At 42.6% G+C, this 14,455-nt stretch overlaps 1 protein-coding gene across 2 annotated transcripts in view; it reads right to left on the reverse strand.

Moving 5' to 3' along the window:
* Positions 1 to 5,735: 5,735 nt before the first annotated feature.
* The window catches only part of msraa (methionine sulfoxide reductase Aa), a 30,583-nt gene continuing 21,863 nt past the window's right edge, over positions 5,736 to 14,455 (reverse strand). For both annotated transcript variants that reach the window (XM_056427963.1, XM_056427964.1), the window contains exon 6: positions 5,736 to 6,467. In XM_056427963.1, coding sequence (XP_056283938.1) covers positions 6,303 to 6,467 — 165 coding nt within the window. In that variant the 3' untranslated portion in view covers positions 5,736 to 6,302. The remainder of the gene's footprint in view (positions 6,468 to 14,455) is intronic.

A 14,455-nucleotide genomic window follows, 5' to 3' on the forward strand; every position in this document is an offset into this window, starting at 1 on the left:
GACAGCTCCTGACAGCGCATGAAACTAGTTAAAGAGCCGCATGAGGCTCATGAAGTCAGCGGGCCACACCCTGTGGCCAGAGAGGCGCCAGACGCCACCATAATGTATGTTGTGTGAAGAATGCTGATGAGATATGAAATAACCAGTAGCCAATTGAATAAGCCCCTTTTGGGTTTATATATTTGTAAATCTGACACTAAAGGAGTCAGTGCCTCACCAACCATGAACCTCTCGTCATTGATATATATATATATATATACAGGAGAGTGTGCTGCTCCACACTGACCTGTTACCAGGAGCGCCAGCAGTCGACTGTGCTGCCGTAGGACCTCGTGGATCTGCTCAATTTGCCGCTGAACCGGCTCATGTTGACGCTGTGGAGCCTGTTGACAGACACACCTTAAGAACCGGACCCAACAGAAGACAAAGCAACACGTTACAGTGGCACTTTCCTTGGATACAATTATCTGATGTTGCACTGCTATCTAGTGGCAAGACAAACAACTGAAAACTAAAAGTGGTCCGGTTGCATGAAAGAGTATAGAATAAATAATTTTCTATATTTATCGATAAAGTTGACTTCAGGTTTCCACCCCCGAGATTCTCTTCTCACCAAACAACTATTTGCAACGTAAAACTATCACAGTCAGGAGTAATGTCGACCTGAGAGTGCATTTCCCTTTGTGTGTGTTGTAACCCAAGCTTCTCTTTGCTGTGGTTACGTAGCCTGGCAGCCTCTGGTTCCCCCTCAGGTCGCCGCTGTTAGCTCTGGGAACACTGTTTTGCCGCCTTCAGCGCTGTTAGCTGCGAGGCGGCGGCTCAGCCGTCGCCAAGTAGAGCGCCGTGCAGAAGCGAAAGATGTGCTCTGAATATCAAACTTGAACTCATTGGCGTCCGCAACGAGAACGTGTGCTCTGTCGCGTTCTCGGACAAAGTTTAGACATTTTTCTCCTGCAAATTATTTTGATTCTGAAGAAACTGACACCACAACCCAGCGTTTAAAAAAAAAAGTATGTGCTTGGCACATTATCAACAGCAAGTCTTTTGTGATGGACCTTTAATCTATGAGCTTTTGTGCAATACTGCACAGTAGCACTTACTTGTTGCGCAGTCAGATTAACATTCTGAAGGGCGGTAGGCAGGTGTTGTCCACTGGGGGACGCATCGTCAGGGCTCAGCGGAGAGGAGAGGTCAGGGGGAGTCTTGTCCAGCATGTGTTTGTCCTGAAGGGCCAGCGGGACCAGGCTGTCCCCTTGGTACTCCACCGCACTGGTTTCAGGAGCAGGTGAGACAGGTGCAGGAGTCTGAACTGACCGACTTGAGTCGATGCGTGTCCTCTGGTACGTTCTCTCCATGGGTATTTCAGCAGACATCGTTCAGCAAGACTCACTTGGCTTTCTTTTCACTGAGTTTTTCTTCATCTGAATTGTGGCAGCTGCAAGGTATACAACACAAATATGTGGGGGGTTTTAAATTATGTCACAGTGAGAATAAAAATTCTTAATTGTATTTATTTGCATTGAACACTCACTCTAAAATGTGGAACAAATGTGTAAATATATGCAAGTCTGACATTTATAAACCAATCTGCCTGTATTTATACTTAAAATTAAGCTAGAGGTTAGAGAACTACGGTCTCTTGTCCTTGCTAGCCTTTTCTTCAACTCACTTGATATTTTCCATATAGGGTTCTTTTTTTTTTAGTCTTCCTGAAAAGCTGAAACTAACATTTTACGGCAATATTGAGATCACTAGTTGAGCTGCTATCAACAACATAAGTGTTTGAAAAAAGTTTAAAACTCCAATAGTTCAGCCTCTTGTAAAATCTTCATTTTCAAGCAAAACTTTAGTGATTTAGATTTTTAAACGAGTTACCTTTACCTTTGTGGTGATATTTGAAATGGCAAAATATATAGCTACCTTAAACATGTTTTCAAAAGATTGAAACTTTTAAACTTTTGAAACCTCTTGCAGTTTCAGTAACCAAGGTTTTTAAGAAGTTTCTAGACTTCCTCAAAGAGGTGCCGACCAACTAGCGACATCAGATTTTGAATAAAGAGCTTAAATCTGTTTCCACAAACTAAAATGGTCGACCTCGATTTCTTCCTCGTGTCCTTTAAGGATTAGCATAACTGCCACCTTTTTCCTCCCTGTAGTGACTCCCCATCTAGTCGAATATTTGTGCGGAAAAAAAAGATTTATGGCACGTATTTAATAATACAATATAAAAGAACGGACAATAAAAAAATACGTTATTCGTGGAAGTAATTTACAAATAGCAAGGCACATTAGCATGCTAATGCTAACCAAGTATCAGCCAATGAACCCATAAACAACTGCAGCTAGCTTGGTTAAAGAGTTGAAAAGCTTGAACCACTGAATTTAAGACGGTAACTAAAATGTAATACTAAAATATTGAACTCGGTATACATTCATATATAAAAAAGCAATGTTTAAAGTGGCTTTATTTAAGGTTTAACCATGTTTAAGAAACAAATGCTTTGTGACTTGAATATTAGTTAATCTTCATTCTCACATGTAAAAAGTATGGCTACCTACAGTTGCATTAAAAACTCAACCCTCCAAGTTCACCATAACACCAGACTACATTCACAAATCTACACATTTTGCGTACGTTGGCTTAAAATAAATAAACCCTACACTTTTCAACTGACAGTTTATAATGAATAACGAAACGAATTGAACACCCTCCCCTCGGGTAAGTTATAAGATCTCAAGAAACGGCGACAAGTGACATTTAACGTTAGTTGAAACCAGCATTCAGTTAGTTAACGTTAGTTAGTGAGTGAGTGTGTGAGTGAGTTAGTTAGTGAGTGAGTTAACCTAGATAGCGTTGGTTACCTTCCGTCTTGGGTCGAGCCGAGTTGAGATAAGTTTACTGTTGCTACGGTTACCGGGCATCGTCTTCCCATCCGTCACAACACGCGTCGCAATAAAACAACTCCCTCTGGATGCAGATGAACTCAAGCTAAAATATGTCATTCATTCTCGTGTTAATCGAGGAGGTATTAGAGCGCACACATGTACTTTTGCACCAGAGCAAGTGTCCAGCGCACTTCCGGTAAAACCATTCAAAATATCGCGCGTGAGAATCGCTTAATGTGTTATAGAGACGGTTTACAATTCAATTCAATTCAATTCAGTTTATTTGTAGAGCCCAATTTCACAAATTACAAATTTGTCTCAGAGTGCTTTACAATCTGTACACATAGACATCCCTACCCCAAAACCTCACATCGGACCAGGAATACACCCTGCATACACTACAGTCTATTATTGTATACTGTACATACAAATCATAAACTCTGTTGGGTATCTATTATGTTACTGCCTGCATTTTGTTACAACTTTGTTTATATTGTCGCCTTTGTATCCTATGCTTTATTGTACTAATAGGGGAATAAAGTACACACTGAGTTTTTACACGCGTTTGTACTAAGAAATTATCTTTTTTGGATATTTTAAAATGTAAACATATGATACATAAGATACCAGATCAGGCCCGTTGTCATCAAGGAATAATTCAGCCAACAATGGATAGAAATCATGAAATTGTTGTTAAATTGTTTGTTTGTTTTGTTGAGACCAATGTCAGAAGTGTATTTGTAGTATGTCATTCTTGTGTCATCGAACCATTTCTTTGAGTGCGGGGGTATGATTTATATCCTTTTTCTCTCAAGCAAAAGCCTCAAATCCTGTTGTTTTTATTTACCTCGCTGGGTTCGAGCCATGTGTCATACCTTAAACACACCGCATGGTGGCAGCATAAGCACGCGTTATGTCCACAGATTCAGGGAAGTCTGTATGAAATGAAATATAGATGGTCATCTCGGATATGTGCTCTTCATGTAAAGTAAGGCGGGGGTTTACAAACAATAGTATATATACAAATGTCCAACAATTTCCTCGATAATATGTTCACCGGTCACACATTCCGGTCACATTGTTGTCCTATTGGATAACCAGTTGGCCAGAGATGTACCCACATTGGCCAGATTATTCTGGTCTTTTCATGCAGCACATATCTTTTCTCTTGGCCGTGTTGCATTCTGGGAGCAGATGAAGCCTTCTACAATACCAGCGTGTTGGCACGGACACACCACACACCACGAAGAGCCTCTCGAAAACGAAATGGTACACCTCACGGGGTTATTTCTGAAGACTTATCCAATAATAAATGTGTAAATTGAACGTGTGGGATTTTGCAGCATGTAGAGAGGAGGTTACAGATTGCAATCAACTAAAACTACTCCTGTGTGCCAGGCGTGTAGGAGGTCTACGGTGGCCGATGAGTAAACACAGAAGAGCGTTTGGTTTGTCCCTCCTAGGCTTCCGTAGGAGCATAGCAGCTGGCTCTTTGAAGAGGAGCCCCTCCTGATGTGGTTACAAACTGTCCATTCTAAGGTGATGAAAACAACAACAACATTTTTTTTTAATAACCTATTAATGGTTATAGATGTCCTTTAACTAAGTACAAAATATATAATGTTCTAAGAGTCTGCGAGCTATCGGATCAAGGTATAAGTAAAGCGATAATGAATAAAATAACTATTATACATGATATTGATGTCAAGTTCCAGTACTTTGTCGTGCTCGGTGCAATGAGCATATTTAAGTTATTACAAGATAATTACTATACTTGCAGGTAGAAATATGTGCTAAACTTATTCTGATAACAAAGCTGATTATTATTTTTTTGGACAAATGATACATTATCATAAATTGAGAAAATCAGTGGTTCATTGGGTTTTTTTCTCCAAGAAAATGTGACGCACTTTCATAAAATAAAGCTGGCAAGTTTTCCAGAAACTAATTTGAAACCATATTGTTTAAACTTGAACCGATCACAGGGCTCAGTGACAAGACGAAGGGTGTGTGAGGTCACACTGATGTATATTGAGCCAACATCACGCTTTTATTAAAACTGGGATCCAGTCCAGCTGGTGTCATCCTCATATGATGGGTACACTGCCTCGTGCTCACATTCATCATAGAATTGATCCAAGATGATTTAGTGGAGGATGTTTTTTCTTTATTAAAAAGTGGTATTAGTGCTGAGGCTTTTTTCCCACCTTGACAATAATTTCTCTTTTGACATTTTACTCAAATGGACAAACGTAATGAACACTGAATATTCGCACTTTTCAGCTTTCGTCAGCTTCATTCCAAAAATAGCAGTCGGATTTGGCTCGGAAAAGCCAGTCAGGTCCCTCAGTCTGCATCGTGGAGGCGATCCAAAAGGAGCCGGATCCAAGGTGGCGCTCTGCCATTTTCTAAAGAGACGATCCTTTCCTTCTCTTGCCTCCGCTGTGTCGGTGATGCCAAGCTTTTGAGGGGCCTGGCGCCGAAAGCACTCTCCTCCTGCTGGTGCGCCGGTGTGTTTGTGTGCTGCGCCGAGCGAACACATATAGCCCACTGTACCCAACACAAAGGCACGCGGAGGAACAGCGGCGGCGGATGAGTCGAGGACTGGAACGCTACTCCAGGCAACGATCAGAGGAAGGACTGGAGCTCCTCCAAAATCACAACCACCAAAGAACAAACACGGACAGTTTTGAACAAGTGTGCCGTTCCCCGAGTCTGCTGCACATTTAGTTTGGAAAGAAGACCATATATAGATATATTATCCTAACACCTAAAGCGTGCACGTTGCTCGATTCCTCTCGTATGGTTTGATTTAAACAGCCCTCTGGAAAGAGAAAAATAAACTAGAGTTCTGAATTTGAAAGCTTTTAATATGTTTTATTCCTCGACACGCTATATGTGTATTATATACAGTATATATATGTAGGGAATTGTGGAGTCACACTTTGTTAGATTCCTTTTGTCGAAGTAATTTAGCGATATATAAACAAAACATTAAAGACTGTAGTGTCAAACGCTTGATTGTTAAATAATGTTGCAATGTTGTTTTTTAGTTGAGGATTTTCTTGCAGTCTGACTGATTTCTTTCACTACATTTCATTCGATTACACATATTTGGACATATCTAACATATGAGATTGCCCCGCATGTGTCAGGGAGCGTACTTTGTGTGAAGCCTTCGCTTAAGTGACGCCCTACGACGCACGTCAGTCACGAATATTTTGAGGCACTGGTGCAGTCGACAAACGGCAAAAGAGCCGAGAAGACGGCGTCTACGCTGCGGTTCATGAGACACGTGGGAGATACCGACATCATCGCATTCACGGGCGCAAATAAAAGAGTTCAAATATCAGACCGATGATCCGAAGTGCATTCATTATCTCCATCGCTACATCCTTGCAGACGCCGATGGCTGCCTAAGCCTTGATCCCTATCGGACAGGAGACTCCTGTCCCGTCCAGGCTGCAGTATCCACCTGGGTCCTTACTCAGGTACTGCTGGTGGTAATCCTCGGCGTAGTAGAAAAGCCGGCCGTCGGCTATTTCTGTTGTGATGGCGCCGAAACCTTCCTCGGTCAGCACCTGGAAGAAGCAGCAACAAAGAATCAACGTGTGAAGATTCACAAGGACGTCAACTGTCCAACAAATGGGAGTCGTGGTTGTAGGAGCACCGGAAGAACAGACGGGCAAGACACCAAGAAGAGTGCATGATGGGAAATTAAGCTCTATTCCATCTCCACCAATGTTGTAAACCTAAAAAGGTGTCGTGTTTCTACGTGAGCTGTCCCGACATTTCGGATTCTACGTGTTTTTTTATGCACTTGTTTATGCGCGTGTCCCACTTCCTGTCGGAGAAAAGAGGAAATGTGTTCACGACAAACTGCAAAAAAAACTAAAAACAGACAACGCCGCACGCACATTCATTCGGGGATGACACCTTCTCCTCCTCGTAATAAAATAACTCCACCAGATGGCATGTGGCTATATCAAAAGACAAAGAGAAGCATGGAAACACACACACACACACACACACACACACACACACACACACACACACACACACACACACACACACACACACACACACACACACACACACACACACACACACACACACACACACACACACACACACACACACACAGTTATGAAACTTACATTCAGGGCGGATTGGGTGTTGCTTTGTGTGCGTGCACATTTACAACACAGCTTGATCATCCTACGGGTGGCGGCAGAGCTTCATTTGACTCGACATTTACATGTGTGTTCTTTTTTATCCTTCCTGACCGCCAGAGGCGGGGCTTAGCAAGGATTCATTGAACCACGGTTACGTACGTAACTTGCGTTTTATCTGCAAGGCGGCTGTTCTTCCGCCTGATGCGACAGCGAGCGAGACCCAAATCCTCTGAAGCGACTGCGCCAGGTTTATGGTAATTATCCTGCTGGTGAAGCTAAATAATAATAATAATATAACAAGTGAACCGTGCAATTTAAGAACTTTCGCGGCTCAAACTGGGATCCGAGCATCGGTGACGCGAGGAGTCACAAAAAGGTTGTTTCAATGCTTATTTGATTAAAATTGGAAGTAAATGCTTCGTTTACCGGCTGAATATTCAGGTTAAATACTTAATAACTGTGTATTTTATTACATTTTGCATACTCAGCTGCATTAGCATCACATAATCACAATAATTCACCGCCTAATTATATGTTCCATTTCTTGTGATTATGGAGCCGTTTCCCACTCGCTACTTGAAATGGTTTATATTCTGCAACAACAACACAAATCATAAGAAACAGATTCACAAGTGAGGCGACGTTATGTTGATGGTGACGCTGGGATGCGCACGGCGTTATGGTGATTGCCAGCTGTAAAAAATTAGAACTCGTTTTATGTGAAAATTGGGATCGTTTGGAACTAAGAAATGTCTGTTGATATTCAGTGACTTCCAAAATAAAATAAAAAATAATAATTTCAATCAAACTTTTATGACAGAATCAAGGTCCAGATAGTACAAAACATAAAAATATAATCAAATACAAACAAAGAACTACACATGCTTTATAAATAAAGAGCTGTACCAGTGTCTCCACAGCTGGGACTGGTAGCGTGTCGTGCGGAATTTTATATTTGACCACCAACACACACATTGCAGGTGTGACCAGTGTTTACTTTACTCAGTAAATGCTAGATGGACTTTACTCGAGGCGCTTCCACACTGCCTTTCATTCACCCATTCACACACTGATGGCTACCGTGCAAGGTGCCTCCCGCCCCACCTCCATCTAACTCTGGAGGGATCGAACCGCCAATCTTCTGACCGCTCTGAGCCGAGTCCCATGTTCACCAGAGGACCAGAGGTCTCGTAGGCCGCAGGGAGCTGCTCTAGACCTGAAGGGAGCCCCTCATCTGGGCGGGAGAAGCCTTGACAAGAGTCTTGGTTTAACCCTTGTGTTGCCTTCGGGTCAATTTGACCCGATTCAATGTTTCACCCTCCTGTCGCCTTCGGGTCAATATGACCCGATTCAATGTTTAACCCTCCTGTTACCTTTATATTTACTAACATATTTTACCCTTGAGGTCAATATGACCCCAGCTATTAAAATCTCCAGAAAATTATTAGAATTAATATTGTTTTCCAAGTTTAAGTGTGAGGTACTTTATGTTTGTTTGTTGACTCCCGAAAGAACACCGACATTAAACATTGAATCGGGTCAAATTGACCCGAAGGCGACAGGAGGGTTAAATATTGAATCGGGTCAAAATGACCCGAAGGCAACACAAGGGTTAAATAAATCTTGTAAAAGCATTCCTTGAAAAAAAATCTAAACATAACAATTGTGATCGAAGAGTTACGGTCGGTTTTACTGTCATGAGACAAATGTATCGCAAAATGTTCACAGCATCTCAAGAAAAGACGAATGAATGCTCGTTCCATCCACGGGATCATTAGAAGTGGGTTCATGGGGATAAGCAGTCGGTGGCGCGCTAATTCAGCAGAAAACCGCGACAGATGACGACAGCAAAGGAGATTACTAGATTACTCACTAGATTATTTATTGTGTGTTCGGACAGGAGATGGAAATTAACTTTTTTTTGCCCCAACCACTAAATAGATCACCATTGTTCATGTTGGCTGTTAAATAAAGCTCCAGGAGATCAGGCGGTCACATATTGTAGCAGCATTTAGCTCTTTTTAATCTACAACCCAAATCCTGAGGCGCCCTTCTGTTGATATTTGACTGAAGTCATTCATACAGGGTTGATCTGTCCACCGCCACTTTGGACCAGACTGAGATACCTCCACAAAAATTGGATGTATTGCCATGAAATGAAACGCTCCCAGACGATGGACCCGACTGACTTTGACGGTCCTCTGACTCTGACAGCGTGAGGCCGACATTTGTGCGTTTGAGTGAAATTCATTGACGGACGTTAAATGGATTGCCAATTTGCCATGAAATGTGGCGCGGCCGTTGGAGCTCCCCTCCGGATGAATCCTAATCCCTCCGGTGATCCCTTTGACTTCCCCTCTAGCGCCACCGCCAGGTGAAAATCAGAACCGGCATATACAAAAAATAACGCCTGCCTCGTGTTAGCATTGTCCTTGTGAGCATGTGACATTAGCATTTAGGTCAAAGTAAGATTTGGGCTTAAGGAGAGCCGCATGTTGCATTGGATTAAACTCTTGATTGTGGTATTTTACCCTTTTCTAATATGTAATCATATAATGTATCCAGTGCTCTTTTCAGTGCTAAACAAATCCTTCCAGAGCAAACGTCAAAGGCTCCTGCGTTCAACCGTCATCACATTTATCTATTATCACATCTGAGAAATGATACAAATGTAGATAAATCTATAGATTCAGTGCAAAAACAGGTGTAGATGTTGAAAAAGCATCCCAAAAAGTGAGATGGCATCATTTTTGCAGATAGGTTGGAAGTTAAATGGCACAAATCCCGTTTGAGAGGATTGAACTCCCGGGGGAAATGCTGGAAAGTTCTCTTGTTTATTTTTAGTACGGAGGGACAATCAGACTTAAAGCGGTGCTGGGTAATTTCACACATTGGTGCCTTTAATAGCCACTGAGAGGTAATTGTTTGAAAACCTTTTCTAACTTCCTTGACGTCAGCGCTCGGCGGTTGATAAAGAGCACGTCAGCACACCAACCCGGAGGGTCTGCGACGCCGCGGTAACGGAAAACACCAAAGAGACAAAAGATCTAACGTTGGCGGGTTTAGCTTTTAATGGACAGCGTTTGCTCCCCGCTGTTTGATTCATCGCTTCCTGCGACACCACAATTTAATTTGAGTGAGTGGGGTGGAGGTACGACACAGCAGTTGGTCAGAACGGGACTCTGTTGCAGCTGCACTCTCTGATTACATCTCCATACAGTAAGCAGAACATTTTAAATACTGAGGGCGAAGAAAGAACGGAGAAAAAAAAAGACTTCCGCAGGTAAAAAGAGAAAGGATTAATTAAAATAGAACCAAATCAAATGTATAAATATAAATGGGCAATACACTAAGGCACATAAACTATTTTTAGATTATATATATATCCAGAGATCCAGATTATATGTCCCACATCTCGCCTTCTGCAATGAGCTCTTTTCAGAGCAGACATGAATACTTTGAGCTATTATACTTTTGCACGTCAATGAAAACTTTGGAAGCCATCCATCACCACACAAACTTCAAGAATTTCGTATTTTCTCAGTCCATCTTTTCTTTTGCAGCTGTTTCGATTTCCGCGAATTTCAGATGGTGATTAAAAAGAAGAAAATAATTATGAGATTTCCTCGGAGGCAAATTACATACATTTAAAAAAAGATGTGGATATTGATCCATTGGTTCATTTTGTCTCGCAATTTAGGGATTATAACGACAACGGATATAATGAGAACATCTGGGGGAGTACCGCAGCTCAACTCATGACGTTACATCGATGACATCTGTTGTTTATGCACACGGCCCGTTGATTATGGAGAGACAGCGCATACCTCACATTGTTGGTGGACATTTGTGTCGGTCTGGAGCTTGAAAGGTTTCTATAAATATTCTGTATTTGCTTTCATTTCATTCCGGTTCTCTGATGATACTCTTTGAGGTCTGCAGGTCTTTCCCACAAAGATGTTTTTTTAAACTTTAACTAACCATTGGGAGTAGCGTACACTTAGCGAGTTATTCACAGAAACCTTTGGATAATACTCAACTCAGAGATCGACGTCAGGGAGGTGACTGATGAGGTGTGGGTGATTTTACACATTTAAAAACAACGTTTTGATGTGTTTTGACCCAAACTTTCTCTGGGTCGTGTAGAGTTGTAATAGGACAGTTTAAATGTGCACATGAAGGAAGTCTTATGTTTTAAATGACTACATGCAGAAACATATGATACATCAATATTATGAAGAATATTAAGATGAATGTATTGTGAATTTATTGTAACGCATAATTTTTTTTTATTATAACTGTATGTAATGACAAATGTAACAATTATCTGTATGATGCATGTGAATGAATGTTAGTTCATTGTTTCGAGGTGATAGATAAAATGGATGCCGGTTGGAATCCGAGACGTTACCTTTATTCTGAAGGCAACATAATACGTTTTATTCTGAAGGAACTTCCTGTCCAAATGACTGGAAGTGTGACCTTTGACCCCGCCACCTTGAGAATTGGCCTTAAGCCAACCAAAATACTGCATTATTTGAATTTAAGAATGACTAATTTATCTTCAGGAAGTGAGCGGTTCCGAAAGAAAGAAAGAGACGGTGTGATGGAACAAACCGTTCTTTCCGGATTGAGCTCGCCAAACAGGAACTATGACACACAGCTGTGTTTAAACTGTTGACGCTCGTCTCGTTCCGGCCCCACGATCGTGAACGTTAATTATCTGTCAACTTTTGCCAATAAATATTGTTCACTTAAATTCATCGAATCCTGATTTTTGACGTTCTGGCAGACAAATCTGTTCAGTCGCCACTGGAGTCTACAGGGGGGAGTACTAAATACAAAAAATATTTTGGTGGACTATTCCTTTTAAATAATGAACAACCACACAACAATATTGGCGATATTTGGCTTTAAGCTTAAAATAATTGGCACTAACATCAATCAGCCAATCTTCTCATGGCATCCTCCTCCGTGTGATTCGGAGCCGTGTGTTGGGGCGGCTCCTGCCGCTGTGCGAGCAGCCTGCTGGAGATTCACAATTCGCATCCATTAATTTGCATGTCAGCGAAGTAGATTTCTCATTTGAAATGCAAATACCTCGACTGCTCTGGTAACGCACGGGAAAACGTGAGGAGTGCTGATAAGCCCCCGCGAGGCAGAGGAGGGGAGAGAGAAAAAAAGAAGAAGAAGGTGAAGCTGGCATGTTAAAAGCGCTGGAGAGGGATTTCACAGACAAAGAGGGAAAGAGAAAGAAAGGGAAGAAAAAGCATCTGTTTGGTGTTCAGAAGAAGATATACGAGTGTTCATGAAAAGAAAATGTAGCCGGAGAGGTGCATCAAGAGATGCCAGAACAATGAGGGCACGCTGCCACAGCGCCCACCGAGCGAGCACACACTATTACATAAAGCAAGCATGCGAGTAAACACACACACACACGTGCACTGTTACCACTTCCACCTGCCATTTTAGACGCAGTGCACACCCTAATGACGGGTAGGAGGCAAGAGAAGAAAAGGGAGGCTCCTTTCATGCTGCAGACAAACGCCTGCAAGGTAATTTTCTGCAGTGCTGTTGTACTTTACACACACACACACACACACACACACACACACACACACACACACACACACACACACACACACACACACACACACACACACACACACACACACACACACACACACACACACACACACACACACACACACACACACACACACACACACACACACACACACACACACACACACACAATCACTCCGTGAGAACAATACAATCAAGCCAGAGAACACAGTTAATACCCTGACACCAAATTAACCAGACTATTCTCTCTCTTTATCGCCACTCCCGGCCCCAAATGTCTCTCTCCTTCCATCTGCGCATCACTTTTTTTGTTTCCACCCTTCTATCTTTTATGTCAGAGTGGATCCTGATCACAAATGATGCAAGCGTCTGGAACGCCGTGTCCTGGGTAAGTCTCTGCGCCGCGCTGCATTGTACGCGTTCAGTTCGTCTGCAGCGAGGTGAGCGGGGCGGGCGGGCGGCGGCGGCGGCCGCGGGGACAAAGAGAAAGACTCCATCACCAGGAGGGAGGGGCACTCCGACCAAGATGTTTTTTTGGGGGGGGCAAAGATGCATTAATATTTTAAAGATGCCGCTGCGCGCGGAGGTGAACGCTGCGTCCGCTCTCGTCAGCGAGGGGGAAAAGAAACGCTGAATTATTAAAATGGCCTCGTCTTCTTTTGGGGGGGGGGGCACGAAAAATGTTGATGTAGATAAAGGGGGCGTGTCAAAGTTCAACGTGTAGAACTACCGGTCTAAAGAAAAGAAAAAAATCCAAACAAAATGCCAGAGTCAGTGTATCAGTGTGTGCGCTCGGTGTGCTCGTGTATGTGCGCGTCACTTTTGCAACTAAAGCGTTTTAGATTGTGGAGGACAGATTTAAGGCCCAGATGGTTTGGCATGGAGTGTGTTTGCTGTAGGCCAACTGCTCACACACACACACACACACACCACCACACACACACAGATGGGAGAGAGTGGGGGGATGCAATCTGGTGAGAAAAAACGAGAGGAAACAAAATCTCGAATGACTGATAGAAGGATGGAGTGATTACATGAAGGAAATCTATCAAAGGCCATTATGGATAAAAGCTTTGTTCATGAAACCAAATGTTATATTCTTAGAGCCTTTCTGACCACTACAAACGGAAACGTTGCACACAGGATGACACGAAGTAACTCCCCATGTTAACACATTTACCATGGTTATCCTCTGAATCTGTGCTCAAGTCTGTTACATTATCATATTATCTTGTGTGCGCTTGTGAAAGCTGATGCAGACGTGCCTTAAGAGTGCAGATTCTTTAATGTCCATCAGGGGGCGACTCCTCCGGTTGCGAAAATAAATCTGATCGAAAATGACTCTGGATTTATTCCCTCAGTAAACATTGTAAACATGGGTTTATGGTCTTCTTCAAGACAGCTTGGTGTTCATTTCGTAAATGATGGTTCCATTCAGGGTCAGATAGACCATGAAGCAGGGAGTCAGGGTCTGCTTTAGGGCGTGGCTACCTTGTGATTGACAGGTCGCTACCAGGTGATGTCTGTCTTTCATTCTTTATCAGTGGGTTTTCAGTTCATGAACGTTAACTGTGACATTTCGGGTGCCGACAAATGTCTCGGTCAGCGGTCCGTTGTCCTTAGCTCCGCCCTCTGGCCGGAGGCTTCAAAGTGGTGGTCCACACACCAATGGGTGACGTCACAGCGACTACATCCACTCCGTATCGTCCACTCTGTTGTGTTCAAACCCAGAGCGAAGCACATTTCCCCTTCTGCATAATTCATGGATAGTCAGACCATATTTGTTGAGTAGGTCTTGGACTAAATGT

This window comes from Pseudoliparis swirei, chromosome 12, assembly GCF_029220125.1.
Source record: "Pseudoliparis swirei isolate HS2019 ecotype Mariana Trench chromosome 12, NWPU_hadal_v1, whole genome shotgun sequence".
Taxonomy (NCBI): domain Eukaryota; kingdom Metazoa; phylum Chordata; class Actinopteri; order Perciformes; family Liparidae; genus Pseudoliparis; species Pseudoliparis swirei.